Source organism: Fundulus heteroclitus, chromosome 10, assembly GCF_011125445.2.
Source record: "Fundulus heteroclitus isolate FHET01 chromosome 10, MU-UCD_Fhet_4.1, whole genome shotgun sequence".
Classification (NCBI taxonomy): domain Eukaryota; kingdom Metazoa; phylum Chordata; class Actinopteri; order Cyprinodontiformes; family Fundulidae; genus Fundulus; species Fundulus heteroclitus.
In genome coordinates, this window is record NC_046370.1 from 4181116 (window position 1) to 4205529 (window position 24414).

General features: G+C 39.6%; 1 protein-coding gene across 3 annotated transcripts in view; it reads right to left on the reverse strand.

The window, feature by feature from the left end:
* LOC105939409 (protocadherin-15) overlaps positions 1–24414 on the reverse strand; it is a gene marked incomplete at its 5' end in the record, with an annotated part of 197740 nt that overhangs the window by 31700 nt on the left and 141626 nt on the right. For 2 of the 3 annotated variants that reach the window (XM_036141816.1, XM_036141815.1), the window contains 2 exon segments: positions 18712–18822; positions 23812–23820. In XM_036141816.1, the coding sequence (XP_035997709.1) occupies positions 18712–18822; positions 23812–23820 (120 nt within the window). 3 annotated transcript variants of the gene reach the window in all.

Here is a 24414-nt window from a genome sequence, read left to right on the forward strand (position 1 = left end):
GCAAATCTTTTGTGGCCCTTTAGTAAAAAAAAACAAAAAAAAAAAAACATGACTGGGGTGCAGAATAATGAATAAAGGGCTGAGAAACTGCAGTTTGCAACGTTATTCTGCAGTCTAGCAACATGTGCCTGGAAATAAATCATATTCTACAAACTACAAAACAACAAACTTATGGTGTGTACTTTAGTTTAAAACACAAAACTGACAATTCTACCAATGTAAAAAAAATGCATTCCAGGATTCTGTAATATATAGAATTAACTAAATATATATAGTTAGTGTGAATTGGTAAATTCAGAAATTCCAAAAAAGTTAAAAAACAAAACAACTGGACAACTTTTTTCCAAAGTTTGAAGACGTTTCGCTTCCCATCCAGGAAGCTTTCTCAATTCAAAATGTCTAGAGTAGTGTGGCGTTCCAAGCTTTATAGTGTTGCCCAACAAAGGCCTTGTAATGGCTGAGATAACATGCAAATTGAACCGAAACAGTTCAATTTGCATTCAAATTTTTCTATGAAAAATTTATTTTTTGTTTCATTTTCCATTTGACACCATTGTGTAGTTGCATTGCGGTTCATTAGAGTATGAAGACAGGCAACATAAACTCAAGCTAGTTCCACCATTGCATTGCTACGCATCTGATACCTCAGCGTACACAATGTCTGAAGATCTCCAGTTAAACCAGGTAGCCAACTGTGTCTGGGATGAAGGTGCTGAGCCATCAGCGTCTCGACTCAAACTCCACGCATACCCCACATATGAACTTTCATCCTTAGGTTGTCAGGCGAGCATCAATAAATGTATAAAAAAAAGACTTACACCGTCCTGACAAAGAAGCACATAACCGAAATCCAATATATGTAACAGGGCCTCGTTTTTCAAATGGTTGACTGGATTTGATGTTTCAGAAAATGTGCTTAAAATCTTTACATCTGCTTTTAAATAAAAAGTGTTTTCACAGTAATATATATATATATATATATATATATATATATATATATATATATATATATATATATATATATATGGCAAGATAAGAAACAGTGGGAAAACAGCTCAATTTCCTGTATTGTAATATTATATAACCATGCCATTTGACAGCTTTGGTCTTAACAAGTAAACTTATGGTTACTCATTTGGTGAGATAACAAAAACAGTGACAGAAACTCAACAACTGCTTTATTCAACAGTGTTAGGGTCGCTTGGAACAAATAACTTGGATGTTTTCTTGTCCAGCATTCGCAATTGAGAATAAAGTTAGAAAAGTTGATTAAGTTACTGTAATGTCGAGAGTAAAGTAAATAGGTGAAGAAAATGTCAGAAATCTTAAATAATCTTAAATAAAAGTGTGTAAGTTTTGCTGCTTCTGCCTTAGATTTCTGATTGAAGGTTTTCTTTGACATTTCAACGTTATTTATTTTATACTTGTTCTTGACATTTAGTTTTTTTCGTTATTGATCTGACTTTGTTTTTTTTTACATTCTGACTTCTCAGTATTTGAAATTTATTTTTCTAGATAATGACTTTTTTCAATTTAACTATTTTTCAACAAAAAGTAGTTTCCACTTTAAACAAACATCATAGCTTTCAAAGACAGCAAGTTTCAAAGTCAAACGTTCATACTGTACATGATGAGCTGGCAGCATTCAAACAAAAAGTTCACACTGTTTCCAACTAATGTGAAAAAAATAACCTTCTGAGAAAGTAAAGTCATAAATAAAACACAATAAGGTTCAGCGAAAGTGGAACAACTCAACGTAAGAAAGTGAGGAAAAAAAAAAAAGGAAGGAAATGCAGACACTAGCCTCTTTGTCAATGTGCCAGAACCAGGAGACTACAGGAAGCACTGTGGGGTGTAACAGAAGTAATGAGCTGGTAAAATGAAGATATATCACAGAACAACAAATGCAGCCTTTTAGAGGACACATCGGATTCACAGGCCCAGACAAATTATTCAGGCGCTTGAGCATTTCATTGATTTCTTTCAGAAATTCAGATGAGGACACGACTGTGCCGCTTCCATAAACAAGATACACACTCCAGGGGGATATTGGGAGTCTTTGTTCAGTATCAAAATCCACCTTAGAATGAAAGTCGGCCCAAAAAAGAGCAGATAAGCTGTAAAAGGTAAACAGGGTTTACGCTGATAGTGGCTGAACGGGCGAGTAAACGAAAGGACTGATGGCTTGAGATGAACGGGGTGGTTAAGTGGGTCTTCGCATGTTGAAACGAAAGGACAAAACCAAAGTGTGCGTTTGCGTCTTCGGCCAACGTTTCGTGCCGGGCGATGTGTGCGGCGCAGTCAGCGTGTGAAGATAAGTCTATCTTTGTGCCCTTGTGGCTCTGACGGATGCATCATGAGGTCCCCGCGAGACACAAACCCGCAGAATGCCGTCTCATCTCCACCGAGCACGCACACGCGTCTGACACGGCCCACTCTGTCCGTCCTCCCCACCTTGTCCTGCGGTATGCTTCAGAGATGGGAAGGGGGTAAATGCTATTAGGTGTTAGGGAGCAGACCATAACAAGCTGCTAATGGTCTCATCCTTCTTTTGGTTCCCGTTTTATCACTCGGTTCCCTTACAGAGACGCTCCGTGGTCATGTACGTTTACCCCGTTCCCTTCCTTCTCCTCCATCTGTTTCACAGTCTGTGCCTCCTTCAGCTCTCTCTCTGTAATGGGATCTCTTCCCTCGTCTTTGTTCCGCTCTTTCCTCACTTGTGAATTAAATACAGCCGCTTTTGAAGAACGCTAAACCAACACAAAATGTGACAACAAGGAGCTCCTAATAGCCATTTTTATAACTTAGTCAAAAATAGAAGCAAGTGTTTTGCTTTTACAATGAGAATAAATCGGACTTAATATTGATTAGACAAATATATTTATGCTTGTATTACTATTTCTTTATGTATTTTTTGTCCATGTTCTTTGGATGGCCGCAGCTGTAAAACAAGATTTCCCTCCCAGGGATCAATGAAGTATTCTGATTTTGATATCAGTAGCTGGAATCCAAATGCGGCCTGTGTGCCAGGCTCTGTATAATAAACCACACAGCGTGTTCAGATCAGCTTATTATTAAAGGAAATGATACTTTATTGGGTCTCTCTACATTCATAATTCATAACCAAATGCCTCTCAAGTTTGGGTTTGCACTGTGCTAAGATGGCTAGAAGGTCCGTGGTTTCCTCTCTGAAACATTCAGTTTTCATCTTCTCCCCATGGATGTGTGGGAATAATTTTTTTTTTTTTTTACAAGTACTCAATTTTTCTCTCACAGTCCAAATTCATGCAATCTGGAACTGTGTGAGTTTTCTTTTTCTTTAAAATAGATGGAGAGCTTATAGTTAAACCCACAATTATTTACACCCCAGGCAGGTTGAGATTTCAAATGTGTTCCTGTTCAACTTCCCAGAAGTTTGTTTCTGAGAGGTGGCGAGACAGGCCTCTCTCAGAATATAACAAAACATTATAAAATAAAACATATCTTGCTTTCATTACATTTTAATAAAAAATGTGGTGGTACTTTAATACGCTATGATACAATAATATTTAATTGTATTGCTATAATTAAAGACTTCTTAGAATTGCTGGAGAACTTTTTTTTTTTTTTTTTAGTTTCTTTCACGGTGAGCCATCACCCTAAAGTTCCTCCACAAATTTTCAAACACATTTAAGTCAGGACTCTGGCTGAGCTTTGGGGCTTAACTGCACTTGGCATCGATTATTTTGTTTCCACTGGCATAGCAGCCATCTGAAGCACCACAAAGGTGCTCTGCTTTGCGTCTAACTCTTAGCTGGCTTTGACAAACCATCACCTTTTGTTGGGGGCTGCATGGAAGCTCCAAGAAACCAACAGCCAATTAAAAGCCCTGCAGATACCAGAGGCTCTCGGCCCGTTACGTTCGTCTTTGTGTTTCTGTTTGTGTTATCCCCCCTCAAATAATTGATCCAGTGGAGAAGCGCTAAGCTGCCAGAAGTGTAGAAAACCCCAGAGTTCACAGACCCTATACGGACGGCCCAAACCGGACTGCAGCGGACAACAGAGGCTGTGATCAACCCAATTCTAAAGCCTAGATGGCAGAGGAGCTGCAAGATAACAGAGAGATGAACTGACTGGGCAACGTCAATTACCTCCCATAAGCACAACCGCTTTGTATGACACATCTTTCTCAGTTCGACATGAAATGGTTAAAAACAAACACGTTTCTAAAGATGTTGTGATGCTCTCTCTGCTTTTTTTTTTTTTTTACAAAAAGCATCTGAAAAAAAAAGTAAAGAGAACAATCCCCCCTGCGTGAGAAGATCTGCCGTGTGGATGCGCAATAAGACGAAGCAAACTGAGTTTGAAAACTAATCTCAACATAAAACGTTTCCAGCCCCGTCACACGAAACAGACGCAGTGCAACCTGTTCGCCGCTCCTGTGTGTTTGCATATTCACGCTGCTGCTCGTTGCCGAGCCACTCGTCTCAATGTGTGATGCTGATGTTGTTTGGAGCACACACAGCCCCTTGATAAAAAAAAAAAAAAAAAAACACATCATGACAACTCAGAGTCGATAGCTGGATGATGACTTTGCGTCGGTGGAAACACGCCGCTGAGCATTTTGAAAAAAACATCCCGACTCACTGTGTTGTAAAATTACAGGAGGAAACAGTCCAGCGGGGTATCTGACAGTGGAAATCTTCTCGTAATGCCAAGGGTGTCAACATCACAGTGTGTTTTATTTGGCTGCACACCATGATTGGATACAATTACACCGACGTGATCAGCAGTGCCAGTCTTGCGAAACAGACGCGGCAATCTGAGCAAGACAATGGCAGCTGAATCTGCTAGAAAGGAAGCGATTGCCTCAAAATTTGGATCAATATCAAAAGCAAAAATGAATTGACAACCCCCCCCCCCCACCACACAGTTTGTTGCCACAACAATATATTGCTCAAGAGTTTGGAGATTAGAGAGAGCAGATGGGATGATGCTGTGTGTCAGTCCGTGCCGCACATTTCAGTGACACGTAAACTAATGCTTAGTAAAGACTTTTTTCACTTTTCACATTTCACATTTTAGTTCACAAACGAGTCTTCTGGTTCATAAGATGTCTTCATATTTTCTATATAAGTGTCTCACGTATCAACTGTTACATTCATGTCAAATGCAGCAGAAGTGCGACGAAATGCGCCCGCCGTTACTGTTACTGTCCTTTGAATTCAATTACAAGGAGGCAGCTGCTGATAATCTCCTGCCTTTGCTTAACAGAGTTTTAAGATGTGGGATCAGCTCTGTTTACAATAGATCTAAAAAGAATACCCGCCTCTGTAAAACCAAAAAAAAAGAACAAGATTAGAAATCAATTCAAAACTTTCAGCAGCTATTGAAAGGAACAGTAAGATACATTTTGAGAGTTTCAGGTGAGAGTTAATAAGGCCTGCCAGCCATCCCTTAAAGGAGCTGTAAGTGACACTAAAGGGTGAAAAGCTGAAAAACACACATTAACACCCCCCCCCCTCCATTTACTCAACAGGGCATTGTATGAAGTTGTATCCTGCTCTATTTCTGCAGGCTGCTGCTCTTTTTCCAAGATAAAATACCAGCAGCTGAGCTCCGTTTTTGGGAACTCTCATATGATTGGCTCAGGAACCAGGAAGTAAACACGGGCTACGCTCTTAATCAAAGTCGTCCCGGACTGTACCTCCAGGTTTGAAAGGAGCAAAACGTGACTAAGACATTGTTGATGGGGAGGATGGTGATTGTTTAGAGGGATTTTACTTCCATCCCAGGTGAGAAACGAAAATGAGTTAGGTTGATTTTACAGTAAATATCTTACTTGTAGCTCTTTTAAAATATGGAATAGCCCCGTATTTCACATCTTAAACAGGCCTTCCATTATAACACAATGCAAAATGTTGTTTAATATCTGTCTTACTTTCCTCACCAATCCAAAAAAAACCTGATCTATCAACTATTTGAGCTGCAGAGCTCTGCAGGCTGAACATAGTTGCTGCTTCTTTGAATACTTCTCCCCTTGCCCAGTCTGTCTGTGTAGGAGGACACCATGTCTTGGGGTTTGCGGTTGTGCGATGTTTTTTTCTATTTTCTGATGATTGACTGAACAGCCCTCTATAAGATGTCCAAAGCTTGGAATGCTTTTTTATAACCTAACCCTGCTTTACACTTCTTCACATCCTTATCCCCGACCTGTCTGAGGCGTTGCTTGGTCTTTCTGGTGATGTTTGTTCAATAATGTTCTGTAAAAAACCTCTGAGGGCTCTGAGGTGGAGGGGGGTGGGGGGGACGGGGGGGTCGGCTTGCTGAGTAAAGGGAGATGAATACAAATGAAAGCCACACTTCTTAAATTTGTGTTTGTCAAAGATTTTAAAACATACATGTGCCCTTCTACTTCAAAATCAAGCAGCACTTTGTTATAGTCCATCACATAAAATAGTAAAATACTAAAGTAATACATTAATGCTTGTGGTTCTAATGTGAACAACTGTGAAGAAGTATGAATACTTTGCACATTATCAGTTTCTTGAAGTGATTTCAAATATTAAAGGGGGGCCATTTTAACCACGTTTGATTCTTATAGGAGTAAAGCGAACAATCGCCCTGTTTCACGAATGGCACCTGTTCAGAGAACCTTCTGCAAAACTGTCTTGGCATTTCTTTAGATGGTGTTTTTGTGAGGATTACACGTCTAAACCTCGCTGCAAACCGGGCCCACGGCTGGGTGGATTAAAATAGCCCATGATGTAGAACTGCTTCATACTCCTTAGATCCTGGTGCAGCACCGCAGCCTCTATGGAGCCACTAAGCTGCAGCCCAATGGGCCAACAGCCAGCTTCCAGGTGACAAACAGCCCGGTACTCCCTGTAAATGTTCTGCATTTGTACGTTCCAAGCACCTTTAATAACTGTTTAAAACGGCGATACATCTTTATCTAGGTTTATTATTAAATTAAATTATTATTAAACACAGCTTCCTTGCATTATGCTCATTTTAGATCGACAGCAAGATTTTAAATATGTCTGCATCAAAAGAACTTCAGTACAATCCATGTGCAAGAGCACACAAATACAGAATTATATAGTAATTTATGTATATTTACCATGTCTATTTTTCCATTCTCTGGTGGCGGAATGATGAAGCGCTGTATTCCTCAAACGCAAAAGGAAACACCTCTTCATTTTAAACATATTTTAATAGCTCCAACTCTTACATATGTGGGGAATGAACTATGCCACGTCCCTGAAATTATGCAAATATGAAGGACATTATGCACCTTGCTACTCATAAAGAGTTTTCTGTTGGATTTTTATCAAGCTAAAAAAACAACACATGCTTTTGTTTTCCCTGAGCATATTTCTCTCTTTGCCCATGGCTGTTCTGCTCCACCCTGAGGCTTCTTTCTAAAGTAAAAAGAGCCATGGCCTCATGCAGCACAACCCACAAGCACACTATTTTATGTTCTGTCTTTGTTACTGTAGCAAGTACTGTATAAGTACATTTAGCTTTTCTTGCCAATAAACCTAGCACAGCTCTGTATACTTTATTGAAAACGTACCATATAATCATATTAAGCACCCAAACAAGGCTTAATTTATTTAAACTAAGATTTAAAAAAAAACTTCCTACACAACTTTGTTTAAAAATTTATTGCAATCCATAATACCAATAAAAAAATCAGTCTAATTAAATACTCTTGATTTTTTTTTTTTTTTTGCACTGCCGCTCACACATAAACAGCCTTTACCCTGAAAAAAACAACAACATAACAGACTGGATGAATAGATGTTGGGCCGAAGATGGAGGAAAAGAACACATGATCAAAAATTTTGAGAACAATAAAAGATAAACATACAGATTAAACAGTGACAAAAAACAACAACAACTAAAAATCCAAGGAACAGAAAACAAATAAGGGCTTATAAAAACAGGAACAGCAGACACAAACAAGAAAAACAACAACTTTGTGGCCACTTAATAACTATGGAGTAACAGCAAAAAGAAAACAATGAAATATCAATGGGAAAGTGTGAAGAGGAATAAATGGAGCAAGAACGGATGAATGAAAAAAATGTGAAATTATAGAGAAACAGGATAGATTAAAGTAAAAATATCATCATCCAATTATCTGAAGAAACAGAAGAAAGCAGAGGTTGACTATGACTCCAAACTTATACACTTTCTTCCCCTGCATAATGTTACCTTCTTCAAAAAGTTACCATCTTGTTAAAACAAAATGAAATAAAATGTTATTACTGATTTACCACATGACCATTTAATAGTTATCCTTTTGACTTTGGAGTTTTTTTTTTTCATTTATCTTCCTGTGAACCAGGAGATTTGCAGGACAAAGATAAAGCATGTTATACATCTGTGTTTTAAATGTTTGGCGTCAAGTAAACAATAAAGATGTTCAAAGGTATGTCGTAACTTACAAAATACAAAGCGAGGCACAATGTAGCGAGAGAATATTGAATTTCTAAAACTGAACTGAACACACCATTCTTTTATTTAAAATATAAAACAAAACAAATAAGTTGTTTTTGATGTCATTTTGCTAGCTTAAGAGTTTATTTGGTACTGAAAGTTTACTTTTATTTTCTTCGGAACTGACCTGAAGTAATCTATTACAGCGTTCAGTAGAAACCCAAACCTGACAGGTTTCTCTCCGGCACAAACAGACAGCCATGGACCGTTAGTAGTCAGTGTTTGGGAGCATTTATGGCTGATAAACCAAAGTCATCTTTACAGAATACTAACATCATCTGCGGGAGCTGCATTCTGTAGCTTACTGCAGGGCTGCCTTTACCCTGCAGTGAATGTTCATGAGATGTGTGTCTCAGACCACGAGTCCCAGTTAAGTCTTCAGTCATTCATGTGAAAGTCAGGTCGTCTTTCACCTCAAGTACGAATAGAGTCAACATCTCTACCCTGCAAGAAGACGTAAGTAAAACTTTCTATGAAACAAAAAAACAAACCAAAAAAGAACAAAGGATCCTCGTCTTGCTATGTTCTGTCGTGGCCGGCAGATTTCTTTACATTTGTTACACCAAAACTGGACTCGTTCAGATGCTCAGCTCTGTGTTAAAAGCAACTCAGTCCTGTGTTCCAATTTTTGGAAAAGATGGTGTCTGTCCCACGTCCACTCACAGATTTTGATGAGAAGAACATTCACTGGAGCATGGATTATCAATATGGACACATTTTACTTCCACTGAATGTAAAACGTCAATGAGAGTAAGTCACCTTAAGGTAGCTAAAAGACATCTTAACTTTTTCCTACTCATTTTCAGTTTATACCTTATGTCAAATAAGAAGAGAGGAGTTCTAACCATAAAGTTATGCACAGCAGAGTTTTCATTCTTTCTTGCCCTATGAAGAAAACAGGGAGCCCTTCCAGAAGAGCACAGGGCTACGGTTAGGATTAGGGATGAAAGTCTACATCCCTTTAAAGTATCCTAGCTGATGCATTTTGGTTTGTTTCTTAACGGCTCACCATTAAATTACAGAGTAATGTAATACTACATTCCTCACTGCAATGCAACGCTAGAGCAATGTAGACTGAGAAGGGAACCGTTTCTCAAGCTCTTCGACAATAGAGTTCATGTTTGGGCTTGGAATGTGTCGAATCGGGGGGTTATTCTCTGCTTCGCCTCCTCCCGCTCCTCCTTCTCCTTCTCCCTGCTCAGGCTCTCTCCCAACCACCAACGTGTCCAAGGAGTCAAGATTGTCCACAGAATCCACAGAGGCCCGGCTCTTCAGGACCTTTTTGAGGGGAATCTGCTTCTGGTCTATCTGGCTGAACATGTTTGCCACCGATTTCTCGATGTCCGCTATGTTCTGGATGTTCTTTAAGATTCCCTTCCGCTCCTTTCGGGAGGGCTCGGGCTCCGTGGGAAGGGGCAGCGGTCGGAGAGACACGGGCCGCAGCACTGGCAACTCTGAGAGAGTGGGGAGGACAAACGTGGATGGACGCAAAACCGAGGGGGACACGGGGGGAGGTAGAGGTGGAGGCGGCGGGGGTGGCGGACGTGGAGGCGGAGAAGCGCCATTAGGAATGGAGTTCAATGAAACTGGAGAGCCAGGAGGGACAGGAGAAACGTACCTTGGACGTGGAGGAGAGGGAGGTAGAGGAGGAGGAGGAGGTGGTGAGGGAGGTAGAGGAGGAGGAGGAGGAGGAGGAGCAGTGGTAGGAGGGGGTGGTGGTGGTGGCGATGGGGGTGGCGGTGGAGGTGTTGAAGGTGGATCTGGGATCACCTCTAAATGTACTTGAAGTCTTTCTTCTGCAATGTGATTTCCTGTTAAACTTGCTCCGAAGCGCCTCAGTACAGGAGGCGTCGGCTTGTGGCTCGGCGGAGGAGTGCCTCCGTCGCTCTGAGTTACGATGATACTCGGAGGACCTTCCGCAATCTCCGAAGTTGCCGCGTTGTGGGAGGGACTGTGCTTCTGATGCTGAGGAGTATCTGTGATGGCGGCAAGTAAGATATCAGAGGACAGTGAGCCTCTGGAATCTCTGTTTTGCCGTTGTTTCATTTCCTGGAGTGCCTGTTGCTCAAACTGTCTGGCCTGTTCCTTCACTGTCAACTTTGGCTCAAGACCTGGGCTTCCCATGGCATCTGAGTCTAGTCCATGGTCAAAGCCTGAATCCAGACCAGCATCTTTGCTCTCCTTAAACTCAGCCTTCAGGAGCTCATGCTCCCACTGCACAGGGTCCATCACCACCTGACGTCTTAAAGCGTCATACATTTCCCTTCTGTGTAACCTCGACGGGAGAGTCCAGCTGTGTCCCCCTCCTGATCCCCATGCGCCATCAGTGCCGCTGTAACCCCCGAATCCCAAGTCACATCCAGGTGAGCTGAGCCTCAACCAGGCGTCTTGAAGAGCCTTTCTGGAAGGGGAAAAATTCCCAAGAAGATCTCTCCTCTTCTTGTTGCTTCCGAGGTTCTCAGGGCTACTTAAGGTTCCGTCCTCATGGTAGAGGGGATTTTTGGTAGTTCGGGGGTTTTCATCCGAGAGAAAGGTGATGTTGGACTCGGACTTGGGTAGCTTGTTGAGCACCCCTCCATTAGCGAGGCACTGGCGATGGGCGGCAATGGCTCGCGTGGCAAAGTCCGAGAGCAGGCGCTGGCGGTCGCTTTCATCTAAGCTGCCAAGGCTGCCGCCACCACCACCGTGGCTGATAGACGAACGGCTGATAGATGGAAGCAAGGAGATAAAAATGAGACAGAAAATGAAATGGAGGAGGAAAAAAAGAATTTAAAAGAAAATATAGGTGGGAATTAATGAATAGGAATGAAACAAATCAAAGGTAAAAGATATGGTAGAGAAATTTGGTTTGATCATTCAATCTGATCACAACTAATAACAATCCATGTTTTTAGATGGAATCAAAAACACACATACTTTGAGGGGAATGCAAACACGTCTAAACTTTTCTACTGTTGTGCAGGTAAGAACAACACAGCGTCTGCTAGTGAGGGGTCGGAGTACAGTGGCCCTTAACATTTTATACTCATGTAGGTTTAAAAAACATGAAGCCTAGATGCATTTTATCCTAATTCTGCATCATAGAGCAGCACAATGTAAACTGGAAAGAAAAGACAGTTTTGCCCATTCATCTTTACAGCGTAACTCAAGCTCACATTGTATGGCGACCATGAAGATCTCATTTCATCCATCTTGGCCAAAATTCTCATCTGGATTATATCTGGATTTTAATTGGCTCAATCAAAGTCTAGATGAAGTCTTGCCACCTTTGCATAAGACCCTAATTTCTGCAGCACATGACTAATAATTACCCTGCTCGTAGATTCTTCTATTTGAGCTGCAAGTCTGCAGCTCTTCCAGAGCTCTGAATAGATTCATGCTCTTTCAGTTGTCAGGATGATACAGTGAGCAGTGCTCCACGAGATGCTCAAAGTTTGGGACATTGTTTAATGACCTAAAATGGCCTTTAGATTTCTGCACAACTGTCTGGTGTGTTGCTTGGTTTTCATGATGCTGTTTAGCTCACTAACATTTGCTAATAAGCCTTTGAGTTATTCGCAGAACAGCTTAATTTGAAGATTTTGGTTGTAATGTGTCACAACATGCAAATGTTTCATCAGGACAAACATTTTTGCGAGGCACTGTGCTCAGATCTTCAGCACAACAAAAACTATAATGTTTTCCACTGTGCATGGCAATGTGTTAATTCAAAATCACAGTTTTGTCTTCACTGACTGAATTCTGCTTGTGCTTGTTGAGCCATAATACAAGCCTGACTGCTTCTACGCTTAGGGAGCAGGACTGCACTTCAAGAGGGGTTATAATCTATAATCTAATTTAAAGAGAAACACTCAGAACGCACAGCTGTACTCTACGCTCTACTTGGTCTGCAAACAAAAAACAAAAAAAAAATCACTTTACGAATACGGACACAGCACTAGCTACAGCAAGAATTTCACTTTCTGGTAAACTAGTCAATGAGGGAAGCTTACTGTTGTCTTTCATCCATGAAAAAAAGTTGTAAAAATGAAGACAGAAAAGAGGAGAAGAAAAGGGAAACAAAATGAGCAAGAACAGTGTTGATAAAGAAAATATTCAAACAGATCTCACTAACTCCAGAAAACTGACAGTAATTTAGAATAAGGCAAAACTTCTGTTCTTTGCTGTTACATTAAACATCTTAAACATTTGTCTTTGAACAAATGGCAGCCAAGAAGAGGCGATTACCTACTTATTACATTTAACCAAAAAAACTTGATCACAACATGGCACATCATCAAACAGCTGTGAATAACGGACTCTGCTTTATCGCACAACTAGAGCATCTGCCCTGGGAAAAAAATCCTATAATAAATACAATCTATATAGTAAAACAAATGATATATGTTTATATTGATGTATTATGACATTTCTGGAAGTCTATCAACATTACACACAAAGTTTGAGTTCATAAAAAGACAGAAAAAAAGACTTGAGACCAACCTGACAGAGACATGCTACTCTGCGCTCGTCTCACTCCTCTCTGTGTTACTACTGCTGGGAAAGTGCTGCTGTTAACTAAATGTGCTCTGATCTGTGATCATCTTTTCTTTGTAGATCAATTGGAATTAAAAGCAAATATTTTAATTTGTGTGAGCAAAATAAGGGCTTCCGGTATATTATCAGTTGCATATAAAATACAGCTGCGGTGTTCAGAAAAGTATCTGGCAAAGCAGATTACCATAGAGCCGCTATTTGCTACATGAAGTGCTGCTGCCATAGTTACTGTAGAAGATTGTTAGTCAAACTGGAAACACATCTAATTCATACAAAATCACTTTGAAAGGGGTGCATTTTTAATACTCCCATCACGGCTTTGCAGCTTTAAGTAAATACCACTCCAGCAGCACAACCTTATGCATCAGACACCATAGTATACAATATGATCTCCACCTGAGCCAGCCTGTGATGGATATTTTGGGTATGTTGGGGAAAAAAATGAGATGCAATTATTATCATACATAATGCACATATACAGAACTGCTACAGAATGTGCACAAAGTCCGGCTAATCATTGAAAATGGAGCACCCAGATTGTTTATAAAGCATTGAAAGTTCATCTCCAGGTCAGGTGCTAATTGTGCATGAAAAAAAAGAAAAACTCCCAAAAAAACTATTATTATTGCCTTCCGCTTAAAAGTTTACAACCATCGGCAAGTATACATGAAACACGGATCATAAGTTACGCTCATACCTGATAGATGTAAAACACACTTGTATTTCCTTTCTTCATCGCTGAATCTAAAATAAACAAGTTTTTAGGTACTCAGTCATACGTAGCAAAATATCAGCAACTGCCCGCAGAAGACACGCTTCCTAATGACCTCAATGTGGAGAGACACGGATCTGTTATCGTCAGATATTAGAAGCACTAGATGGTCAGAGCAGGCGGGTCTGGTCCCAAAGATTTCTGTCCTCGTACAACATGTTCAAGCTGCATTACTCTTCTTGTTTGTGATTCAATCAATTAGGTGGATACTGTTATGCAACACCTGTAAAAAAAAAACACTGCAAAGCCCAGCGCAGTCTAGTGTAAAAGCCAGGAACTGTTGCATAGCTAACCGTTGGCCAGAGATCTTTGCATGACTGGATGCTATTTTAGCATGACAGTTGTCTGTTAGCTAGACTTTCCAGTCTGAACTATCATCGGTTTATTAATTCAAAAAAGGTTTTTAAACAACACTCATTCGCCATTACTGCATATTTAGAAAGGCACCTAACTGCACATTATGCCTTTCAGCAAAGATTTACACACTATAAATATATATCCTTATGTAGTTTTTCCACATAAATGAATAAGTGATCATTAAGGCTGTCATATATTTTCATTTGTTTAGATGCTACAGTAAAACATATACCTCGTTTATTGGGACTAATTTGGCTAATAAAGGGGGTGGATATTTCTTCAATGCAAATTATAATAACGAGATCTAAATATAACCTTGTTAAGAGAACAACCAAAAGTGATGAAAAGAAAGGCTTTAAGCTGCTCAAGGCCTTTGTTACCGACTCAGTTGTAAACCTGCTGCGATTAGCATTTTTTCAGATTTAATAAATTGTAGAGATTCAGTCCCTAAAGGATGGCAATAACACAAAGCACACAGGTTTTTCACACAACCTCCAAACTCACTCCTCTGCAAACACTCCCGCTTGCAGTGAAACATCATCCCACCACAATTAAATACCTTGCGCAGCTTATCAGCAGAATTAATTTTTGCTCGAGGTGGTCTTTATAAATTACAAGCTGCATTTATATCAATTATCTTATATCCAAGTTCATTTCCGCGCACATATTTCAAAGGATCACATCGGCTTTAGTCATTTCACATGAGCAGACACAAACACACACAGGCTTGGCATTTGGAGATAGTTTCCACCATCTTGCATATGAATTGCTCTCATGTTAATAGGAATACGGAGGCATATCAAGGACAGACAGGAAACTAGCGATGCATGTAATGCTGATAAGAATTCCTCTCAACTTCTTCGCGGCATCTCTGAAGAATTATAAATGAACTTTCCAAGCACTGCTTCATGTTTTTTTTTTTTGTAGGGCTATACACAGGGTATCTACACAGACTTGAAAAATTTGCCGTTGGATTTTTAGCATTTTCCAGGACTGGATAAGATTTGGTTTAGAAAAACTGGTGACAATTTTAGCCACAAACATATAAAAATGGCCCATTTTGCTATATCTTGGGGCCCTGAGTATGATCTAAGGCAGGGGTGTCAAACTTATTTCTGTACTGGGGCACTTTGGCATCATGAAGTCATTAAAAGGGCCGGTTGCACCTGTATAGATGATACTTTTGATTTCGTAATTTAATTTCAGTTCACATAGAAATACAGAAAAAAAGGAAAGTAACATGAAAGTAGCACCCTTAGGTCCAGTTTATACAGTTCATCTGCAAAAAAGGTTGATATTGGGTGAGTTACACTTTAAACTTATCATTCTGCATCACTTTTTCTATTTTTGGACATTTCTGGGTTGTTTTAATGTGTTGTGTGAAAACTGACATTTAGTGGCAGGATGCTGTTACTACATATTTAAAAAAAATCAAACTTTCGCTACTGGAAGCACAGTTATAGCCACTTTATACGATTCAAAGGTATATATGCCTTTACTTTATGACATGATATGCCTTTTTTGGCTCTTGAGGGCCGGATAAAGGCGGATTTGGGCCACGGGCATTGAGTTTGACACATGTGATTTAAGGTATTCGTAATGCTAAACAAAGAATTGAAAAAGCTATTTAAAAATATTGTTGCTGAGGAACAGAACAAAGGTATTATTATGAGCTCTCCCTTTTCAGGAAAACTCATCGACTCGAATAAAAAAGTAAAAAGGGTATTATACTGACATTTTTGTCAAAAACACAAAGGAAAACGAGTAGATAAACAGAAGTATAACATGTTGCAATGATGCATAAAAACAGAAATGAGGCAGGAAGATTTTTTTTTATTAAAAATTTAGCTTTCTTGTGCTTTATCAACCTATAATCATTTATCCATGTCCGTATGACACCAGGATTAAAACAATTTTCAAGAGACATCCAAATGCCTGTGCGTGTGCAAAGCATGTGCTTCGCAGATCATTGCATTATCGAAAGGCATCATTTATATAAGAAAACAAAAAAAACAAAACAAAGTGAGCTCAAGGAGCTGTGCGATACTGCTTAAAATCCTTCCTGAGGATAGATTGTTAAAGTGAGAACATTATTATGCGTAATGACAGCAAAACTGACAAAGAACGAGTTGAGTTGAAGAAAAACTTCCTGGCTTTATGGCCAATGATTTGCATGCATTCTAAAAAAAAAAAAAAATATATAGCATCTTTGTTTGGTGTCAGTATGACAGGAGGTTATAAAGTGACCGTGGATCAGTTATAACATGTCATCTCCCAACAGTGTTGGTCTTTTTTGCAACGAATGTCGGTTTAAAGGGAGTAAATTTGTCAGACAGGGGCACAAAAACAAATGCATAGATGAGATTTCTAGCCAAAGAGTGGATGGAAAAGCTACTGCAGCAAGAGAACGTAAGCTGTTATGCCAAAGGTCTTTGTCTTACTGAAGCAGATGAGTTTTAGGCTTCTTTAATCAAAACTCAAGGTTGTGTGCTTGCGTGATTATGTGAAATTCGACAAAGGAAAAAAAAAATATTTTGTGGAAAAACAGACTACTTTTACTACAGCAGTTATTTGACACTCATCCAAGTTAACACTATAGATAAAATTATTAAACATACTTGCAAACATGTTCCTTATGTGTTTCACATTTTGTCACAGTAATGCCATATATTTTAATGCTTTTTTATTTATTTTTTATTTTTACTGGGATTTTATGTAATAACCCAACACAAAGTAGCATATAACTATGAAGGGGAACAGAAATTATACCTGGTATTCAACAGTTTGATAACCAAATATCTGAAAAGTGTGATATGCTTTTGTGTTCTGCCTCCTTTAAATTTAATCACACTAAATACAATCCATTCAAGACAACTAGCCTAGAAGTCAGCTGTATTGGAAATGGGGTCCACTTCTGTGCAGTTTCAGCTTGTATTAGGGCTACGACATATTAGTCTAGTGTGACATTGTGAAATTAGTGTTGAATACATTTGGAGGGGCAGTATTGATTATAATTAAACCATATCTGCCTCAATGCTTTCTTTCTTTTCTGTCATCACAATATCCCCATCCTTCTCCCTGAACTTTAGGATCAATAGGATCCAAAGAAGATGTGGGAAGGGAAAGTCTATCCAAGTGGCCATTTACATTATTGGAGAGCAGAACTGTACTGCACTGCAGTGGAAATTGTATAGCCTGCCAAATATTGAAGGGAATATAAATAATCTTCCTTGTCCCTCAGCGGGGAAATTCAAATGCACCAGCAGCAAAGTGAAAGGCAAATGGAAACATGGAGATACACACAATGGTAAAAAGATATGAAAAAAAGGAGAAGAGAATGCACGGTAAGGGTAAATTTACAACATCAGAAAATAAAACACTGGATAGTTGTTAGAAATGGCATAAAATAATCCAATAGAATCCAAGGAGTCCTTTGCCATTACAAATGTTGATATAGCGATGATGACTGCATTTAAATCTGAAGGCCTCAGAGGTTTGTGAACAAACATCGTCATAGTGACCAACAAACACAGCATACAGGTCAGGGATACGATGTTGAAGTACTTCAAAACAGGTTTACCTAACAAAACATCTCACACTGTTCAATCCATCTTCCAAAAATGGATGGAGTATGGCGCCACTGCCGAGCTATGAAGACATTCCTGTCCCTGGAAAACTACCAGGTCCGATAAGCGGAGCATTAACCATAGAAGCAGCCAAGAGGCCTTTGCTAGCTGGAGAAGCTGCAGAGATCAACAGCCAAAACTGGGAGAACCTGTTGGCTATTGAACTATTAATCATGCAACCCATAACTATGGCCTTCAAGGATAAAGTGGAACAAAGAAAGCTATTTGCTGTTTGCCATGAGCCGGTCATGGCCATGGTCACATGGCCATGACCGGCCACCTTTCATGACAAAGGTGACCATGACAATGGTCACCTTTCAGATTTTCATTCGTAAGGAAATAAGAATAAAAAAATGCTGTTACGCTGTTTTGTGTTGGTCTATTACACAAAATTAAAAATAAATAAATACACTGAACGTTTTAGTTATAGTGTAACTATACGTGAAAAAGGTAAAAAAAAACATAAAAAAAGTAACAAAGAAAGTTCAAATGGCATAAATTCGTTTGAAGGATACAATATAACCGGTGCTGACCTTCTGTTTTTTAATATCTATCTATCTATCTATCTATCTATCTATCTATCTATCTATCTATCTATCTATCTATCTATCTATCTATCTATCTATCTATCTATCTATCTATCTATCTATCTATCTATCTATCTATCTATCTATCTATCTATCTATCTATCTATCTATCTATCTATCTATCTATCTAATTGTAGTTTTATGAAAAATCACTTGTTCAGTAGAGAGATGAAGTATGCACATATGCTTTTAAAATGCAGGAAATGTGAAAATTGCACATGCAGACACTACAAAGCAATGAAAGTTGTCACACTGCCAAAGTCTGAAGTATAATGGTCCATAAAGTGTGAGCTAATGCCGCTGCTTTCACTCATTAATGTAAATGCCACTTTCACACTTCACTTACATGGCGTTGTCACCGAGCTCCTCGTACAGGTTGTTGGCAGTGCCTCCCCCGGGTTTGCCTGTTGGCAGCGCCATCTGGATACGGGCTGTTTTGGCACACTCGGCTTGTCGTCTGGTCACAGCAGGAAAGACAAAACACAGACTGTGAAAAAAAAATTTAAATCCAGACGAAAACCAGACAAGAACAACAATCTCTGAAGATAGCCATAATAATTTCCAATTAAAGTTTGTCTGAAACCATGTAGCAGGCACAGCAAACATCTGGAAGAGATTTATCGGGTAACATGAGACAAACACTAAACTGTTTTACGACCAGAAGAAGCCCACGTGTGGTGGAAAACCAAATGGTGGCATCACGTTATGCAGATGTTTTTCTTCAGCAGGGACAGGGGAACTGGTTATGGCTTAGGGGCAAATGGATAGTGTTAAATATTGGGACAAAACCTGCAAAAATATTAGAGAGGCTCATCTTTTAACAAGATAGTGACCCTAAACATGCAGCAAAACCTACAGTGGCATGATTTCCATCAAACACATTAGATGTTAGAATTGACCAGTCAAAGTCACAGACCTAAGTCAACTGAAAGCCTGTGGCAAATCTTGAAAATGAATGTTGCTTCTCCTATCTGATTGAAGTGGAGCTAATTTGCAAAAAGGGCAAAAGAAATTATTTCTACTTGTGCAGAAACTGGTATAGACAAAGACCTGCAGCCAAAAGAGGGTTCTACATTGGCAAATGGTGCCTGAATACATATACACACCACACTTTTTAGATTTTTTGAAATAAAGTTTGAAACCTTTTCATTCCACTTCACTGTCACTAAAATTCCCAACAAAACACACTGAAGTGTGTGGTTGTAATCAGTGATGGAGCGGGACCTCCGAGACCGTATCTTTACAATTAGACTTATATTTAGGGACACTGCTTTTTTCCCCCTGAAAAAACCCCTACAAAACATAGCAGCACAAAAAGCAGAAATAAAAAAGATTCAATGTATTAAATAATCATCATAAGAAACTAAAAGGGATATTTATAAACTGGTGCATTATTTGTATTGGGTGTCAGGAGGGAGTTTACCGGTTATGTTGCATAAACCTCTCAGTAATTTGTGCAGCTACTGATTCCGGGATACAGTAGAAGTAAACTCTGTAAAAACCCAGAGCTGATTCAAATGCAAACTCGGTAGCTTCAGTTGCTAGTTTTTAACGCAGTATGCGTCTTAACCTGTGGTTTTATTTAGTCTTGTAATGTTTTTATTAAAAAAACATTTATTCTTAATAACTGAATTATTGTTGTAATGTGTCATTTTTCTTTGCAGCACTTTAGCCAACAGCATTTGTTTGTAAAAGTGCTGTAAATAAATTAAATTTGATTACAAAATGATTATCTTCCACATCTGGGAAAGCCAACAGGCATAGGGTAGCCTCAAACACTGTCTGCTATGTAGAAAACATGCCTAAAAAAGCATAGATGGATAACCTATATCACTCCCAATCGCATGCGGTGTTTTGCGACACCCGTGGACAAGTTGTGTAACACCCCACTGCATTAAGCCCAACACTCACAAAGCAGTTTTGGAAGTCAATGAGCATGCTTGCTCGTTTTCCAAGGGACTGTCAGCTGTAAGTTAGGCAGTTTTTCTGAGCTGTTATGCGTTGTTAAAAGGCGGGGATTAGGCTACTCTCTGAACGGGGCTGAAACGGAACCGAAAAGGCAGAAAATTGTGAACAATCCCTTACATTTTTGTTTCTGCGTTTTCTTATCCTATTGATTAAAACTCCCCCCCAATGTACACAGGCTCAGCAGTGAGTTGCTCTTTAGGTCGCTGGGCAGTCAGAGTCATCCTCATGTTTTTATTTACACAGAAGCTTGAATCTACAGAGGTCAGAACAACATAACCTCAAAGCCGAGCGCTCCCAGCACCTCTCAGCATCACAGATGTACACATAAACACGTAACTTATATGAGAAGCAGACAGCATTGATCTGTGTCGGGCGGGTGAGATAAATCCAACTTTCTGAGTTGGAGAGCCGGGAGGCAGTTCTGACTGCATTCAGGTGCTGTGCCAAAGTTATCCCTGACGATATTTGTTTCCCCTGCGTCGGGAGCGCAGGAAGAGAGGATCCAGTTGACTGCGCTGCAATCAATGCACACTAAAATGTAAATTGGTCTAACTAGCGGAGCATTAATCGTTGGTTTGGGGGCAGCACACATGTCCATATAGATTACATTTTGTTTTTTTTCTGATGGGCATTTGCAGCCATGCTGAAAGGGAGTTACGTGTTCTATATTTGAAAAAACAGGGTCTCAAATCGGCCTTGACCACATTCTTCAATGCCAAACAATACGAGGCTGAGCCTAAGACCGGTATCAGGGGAAAAAACTGTCTTACGATTGGTCTTGAGCCCTCCATCCCCGGTTGTAATTTGACAAAAAGAGGTTAAACAAGTATGAATATTTGGACAAAGAACTGCAGGTTCTTTTCGTACCTACAGTCATTTCAAATTCTTGATATTTTTCATGTTTCTGTGACGATCACTCAGATCCAAGCCATGAAACTAACCACAAACCCACATACAGGGATCTTCATTGCACAAATGCTAAAATTGTGAAACTGAACGGAGAGGACGTCATGCCTGTCAGCATCAATATCTTTCGTTTTAGCTCTCCAATACGTCACGCAGATTGGTTTGCCTCACCTCATTTTTAAAAAAAGTGAACATATGTTTGCAGCTTTTCCTCCTCCCAGATCCATTTTAGGTTTTATTATGGTTCTTTGTGTTGCTCAATCACCCAAGGAAATTTATATCTGAGTCATTTAGTGCTGCGGCGGTTATAGAATAAACTAGAAATATCCTTTATTGTCCCACAGAGAGGGGAAATTCACTCTTTCTGTACCTTTTAAATTTGACAGTTTTTACTTTTTCCTCTTATTTTTTGGTTTGTTTCAGGGAGAGCTCGGATCTTAATATTACATTATTGGTTCTTTCCATTTGAATGCAGCTGTTTTGTCAAATTTTAGCTTTTGTTTTTAGAATCCATTCAGTGTTTTTTTTTCTTTTTTTTCTAAATCTCATTCCGGTTGTTTCATGACTCTTGCTGTGATACGTTTCTAGTTGACGACCAGAGCCTCAGGACTCCCGGTGTCAGGGCCCTTGTGCCCAGCAGGTATGCTTAGAATTTTTTCTGCCAGTGAAATGTTGAATGATTAGATCTCTCCATCTAAAACACAAAAACAGGAACTGTGGTTTAGAGTGATTGTCCAGACATGGAGTGAATTGCCTGGCAGCACTCTGGCAGCCGCTTTAAAAACATCCAGTTGCAGCTTGATGAAATCATTTATGTAAAACCACAAATGTTAATCACTAATGTGTTTGCCAAACTGACGTGATAACATAATTACAGTGGCCTGCAAAAGTATTCATCCCCCTTGGCAATTACATGTTTTGTTGCCTCAAAACCTTGAATCGATTGTTTGAGAGTTTGCACCATTTCATTTACAGAACATTTCTAAGGCTTTGGAGATGGGTAGAAAAGTTGTCTTGCAATTGGAGGTTTGTGGGTTCAATTCCAGCCACCCCTGTTCGAATGAGCGGCCCTCTCTTGGTATATTTGTTGTACCATGTGCTGTCCATTTAAGGTTCTTGGATTTGATGGTACTCCAGGGGAAGATTTTGATTTTTTTTTATAACCCTGCCCTGACTTGTACTTTTTAACGACTTGGTCTTCCTGGTGTGATGCCTCTTGCTTAGTGGTGCTGGAGCCTCTGGGGTACTTCAGAAAAGGTGTGTTTATACAGGCAGATCATAGGACACCTATATTGCTCACAGTCGGACTTCATTTCACTAATTAACTAATTGACTTTTGAAGGTAACTGGATGCACCAGAACTTGTTAGAGGCGTCATAACAAAGAGGGTGGATACATATGCACATGCCAATTTTCTATTTTTTATTTTATTATAATTCGTCCTTTTATATACTTTTTTTTTTTCATTTCCCTTCGCCAACTTAACTAGTTTTTGCAGATCCAACACATTACACAAGATTAAAAAAAAAGATTTCAATCACATGTTGGAATGTAAAAATATCGGTACAAAACCAAAGGGGTGAATATTTTCGCAAGGCACGGTTGTTCTGTAGGATATCAATCCATCCATTATACACACTGCAGAGGTAATTCATACATTTGAATCAGGTGTGTTGGACCAGGGACACATCTAAAGGTTGCAGGACATCAGAGTTTGACACTCCTGTCTTGCGGCAGTTTGGAGAGATCAGTTAAACTAAAAGTCAGGTTAATGGGAGGAAGCTGGAGAGAACCCACACATACACAGGGAGAACCATGCACAGTCGTTGCAGAAAAGCCTCAGCCAGGATTTGAACCCAGCACCTTCTTGTTGCATGGCAACAGTGCCACCCACTGTGTCAACCATACCGGTTCCAACAGCTGTAATTCCTTGATCGTATCAAACACAGCCAAACTCACTGGCAGCTCTGCCATTAACTAAAATAGCCTCCCTACTAAAATAGAAAACTTGTTTGAGATGCAACTGACGTTTGTCTGTTTCTTGTTGCCCTGGGCAACTGCCCAAATGGCCCATATCAAAAAGTGCTACCAGTTTCTACAGCTGCATAATTTCATTTAAATGGTTGGACACACAGAAGGTTGGGTAAAACGATGGACGATCAAAGGATGGATGACGGCTAGACGGATGGATGGACAGACAGACGAGCGCATGGAAACCGAGGAGGCAGACCGAAACAACCATTGAAAAAACAATGGAATAAGGGAGGACATTCTGGAAATACATATATCTCCAAATAGTTTATAAATGTATTTTTTTTCAATGATCCTAAAAATTCCTAAATTAACATCCGTACTTCTCCAGAGTGTCTCAGACGACGTGGGAACCCTGGATTAATCTCAGCGTTCTCCAGGACTCATTTCTTTGATTGCCTGCTTTCCTCCTTGTTTCACAGCCACTTCTGAACTCATCCATTTCATAGTCCAATGAAACTCCGCTGATTAATCACAGTGAAAAGTGTCTGGGACAGCTATGACATTAATATTATCAAGGGAATATAAAAGGGGTACTCACTCTTTGAATCTGGTTGCAGCAGATGAGAGACAGAGAGAGAAAGATTGGGATTATTTGGAGCATAAATCACACGGCATCTTTTGTTAGCCGAATTTACTTATCGTAATTTACGAGCGAAGTCGTGCAATTGCTCTTCATTAAAGTCATTTAGCACCAGATAATAGTGATTATCATGATAATGATTATCGCTGTTTTTCCCCCTCAGATCTCCACTCCTCTGCCGATTATTTGCGTCTCAGCAGGAGGAGCCCACATCCAATTTATGTGTGTATGCACAGCTGTTTACATGCATTTCAGGGAGTTTAATAGCTTTCACGGTGGTTAGCTAAACAAACTTTTACAACTGGCACTATGCGGCAGGCTGCCATGCTGAATCATCTGGGGCAGTGACTTGCCAAAGCGATGATGCAGCTCCTCGAAATCTCAAAGCAAATATAGAAGCAAAGCATAGCATACAGTCCTCAATAATTACAGCAACTTTACTTTAATACTTATAAAAAGCACAGTTGGTCCTTAAATGGCCATTCAGGTTATTCTTACATAAATAACGAGGCATATTTTGAGACTATTTTAAGCTGTGGATCAATACACACACGGAGGACG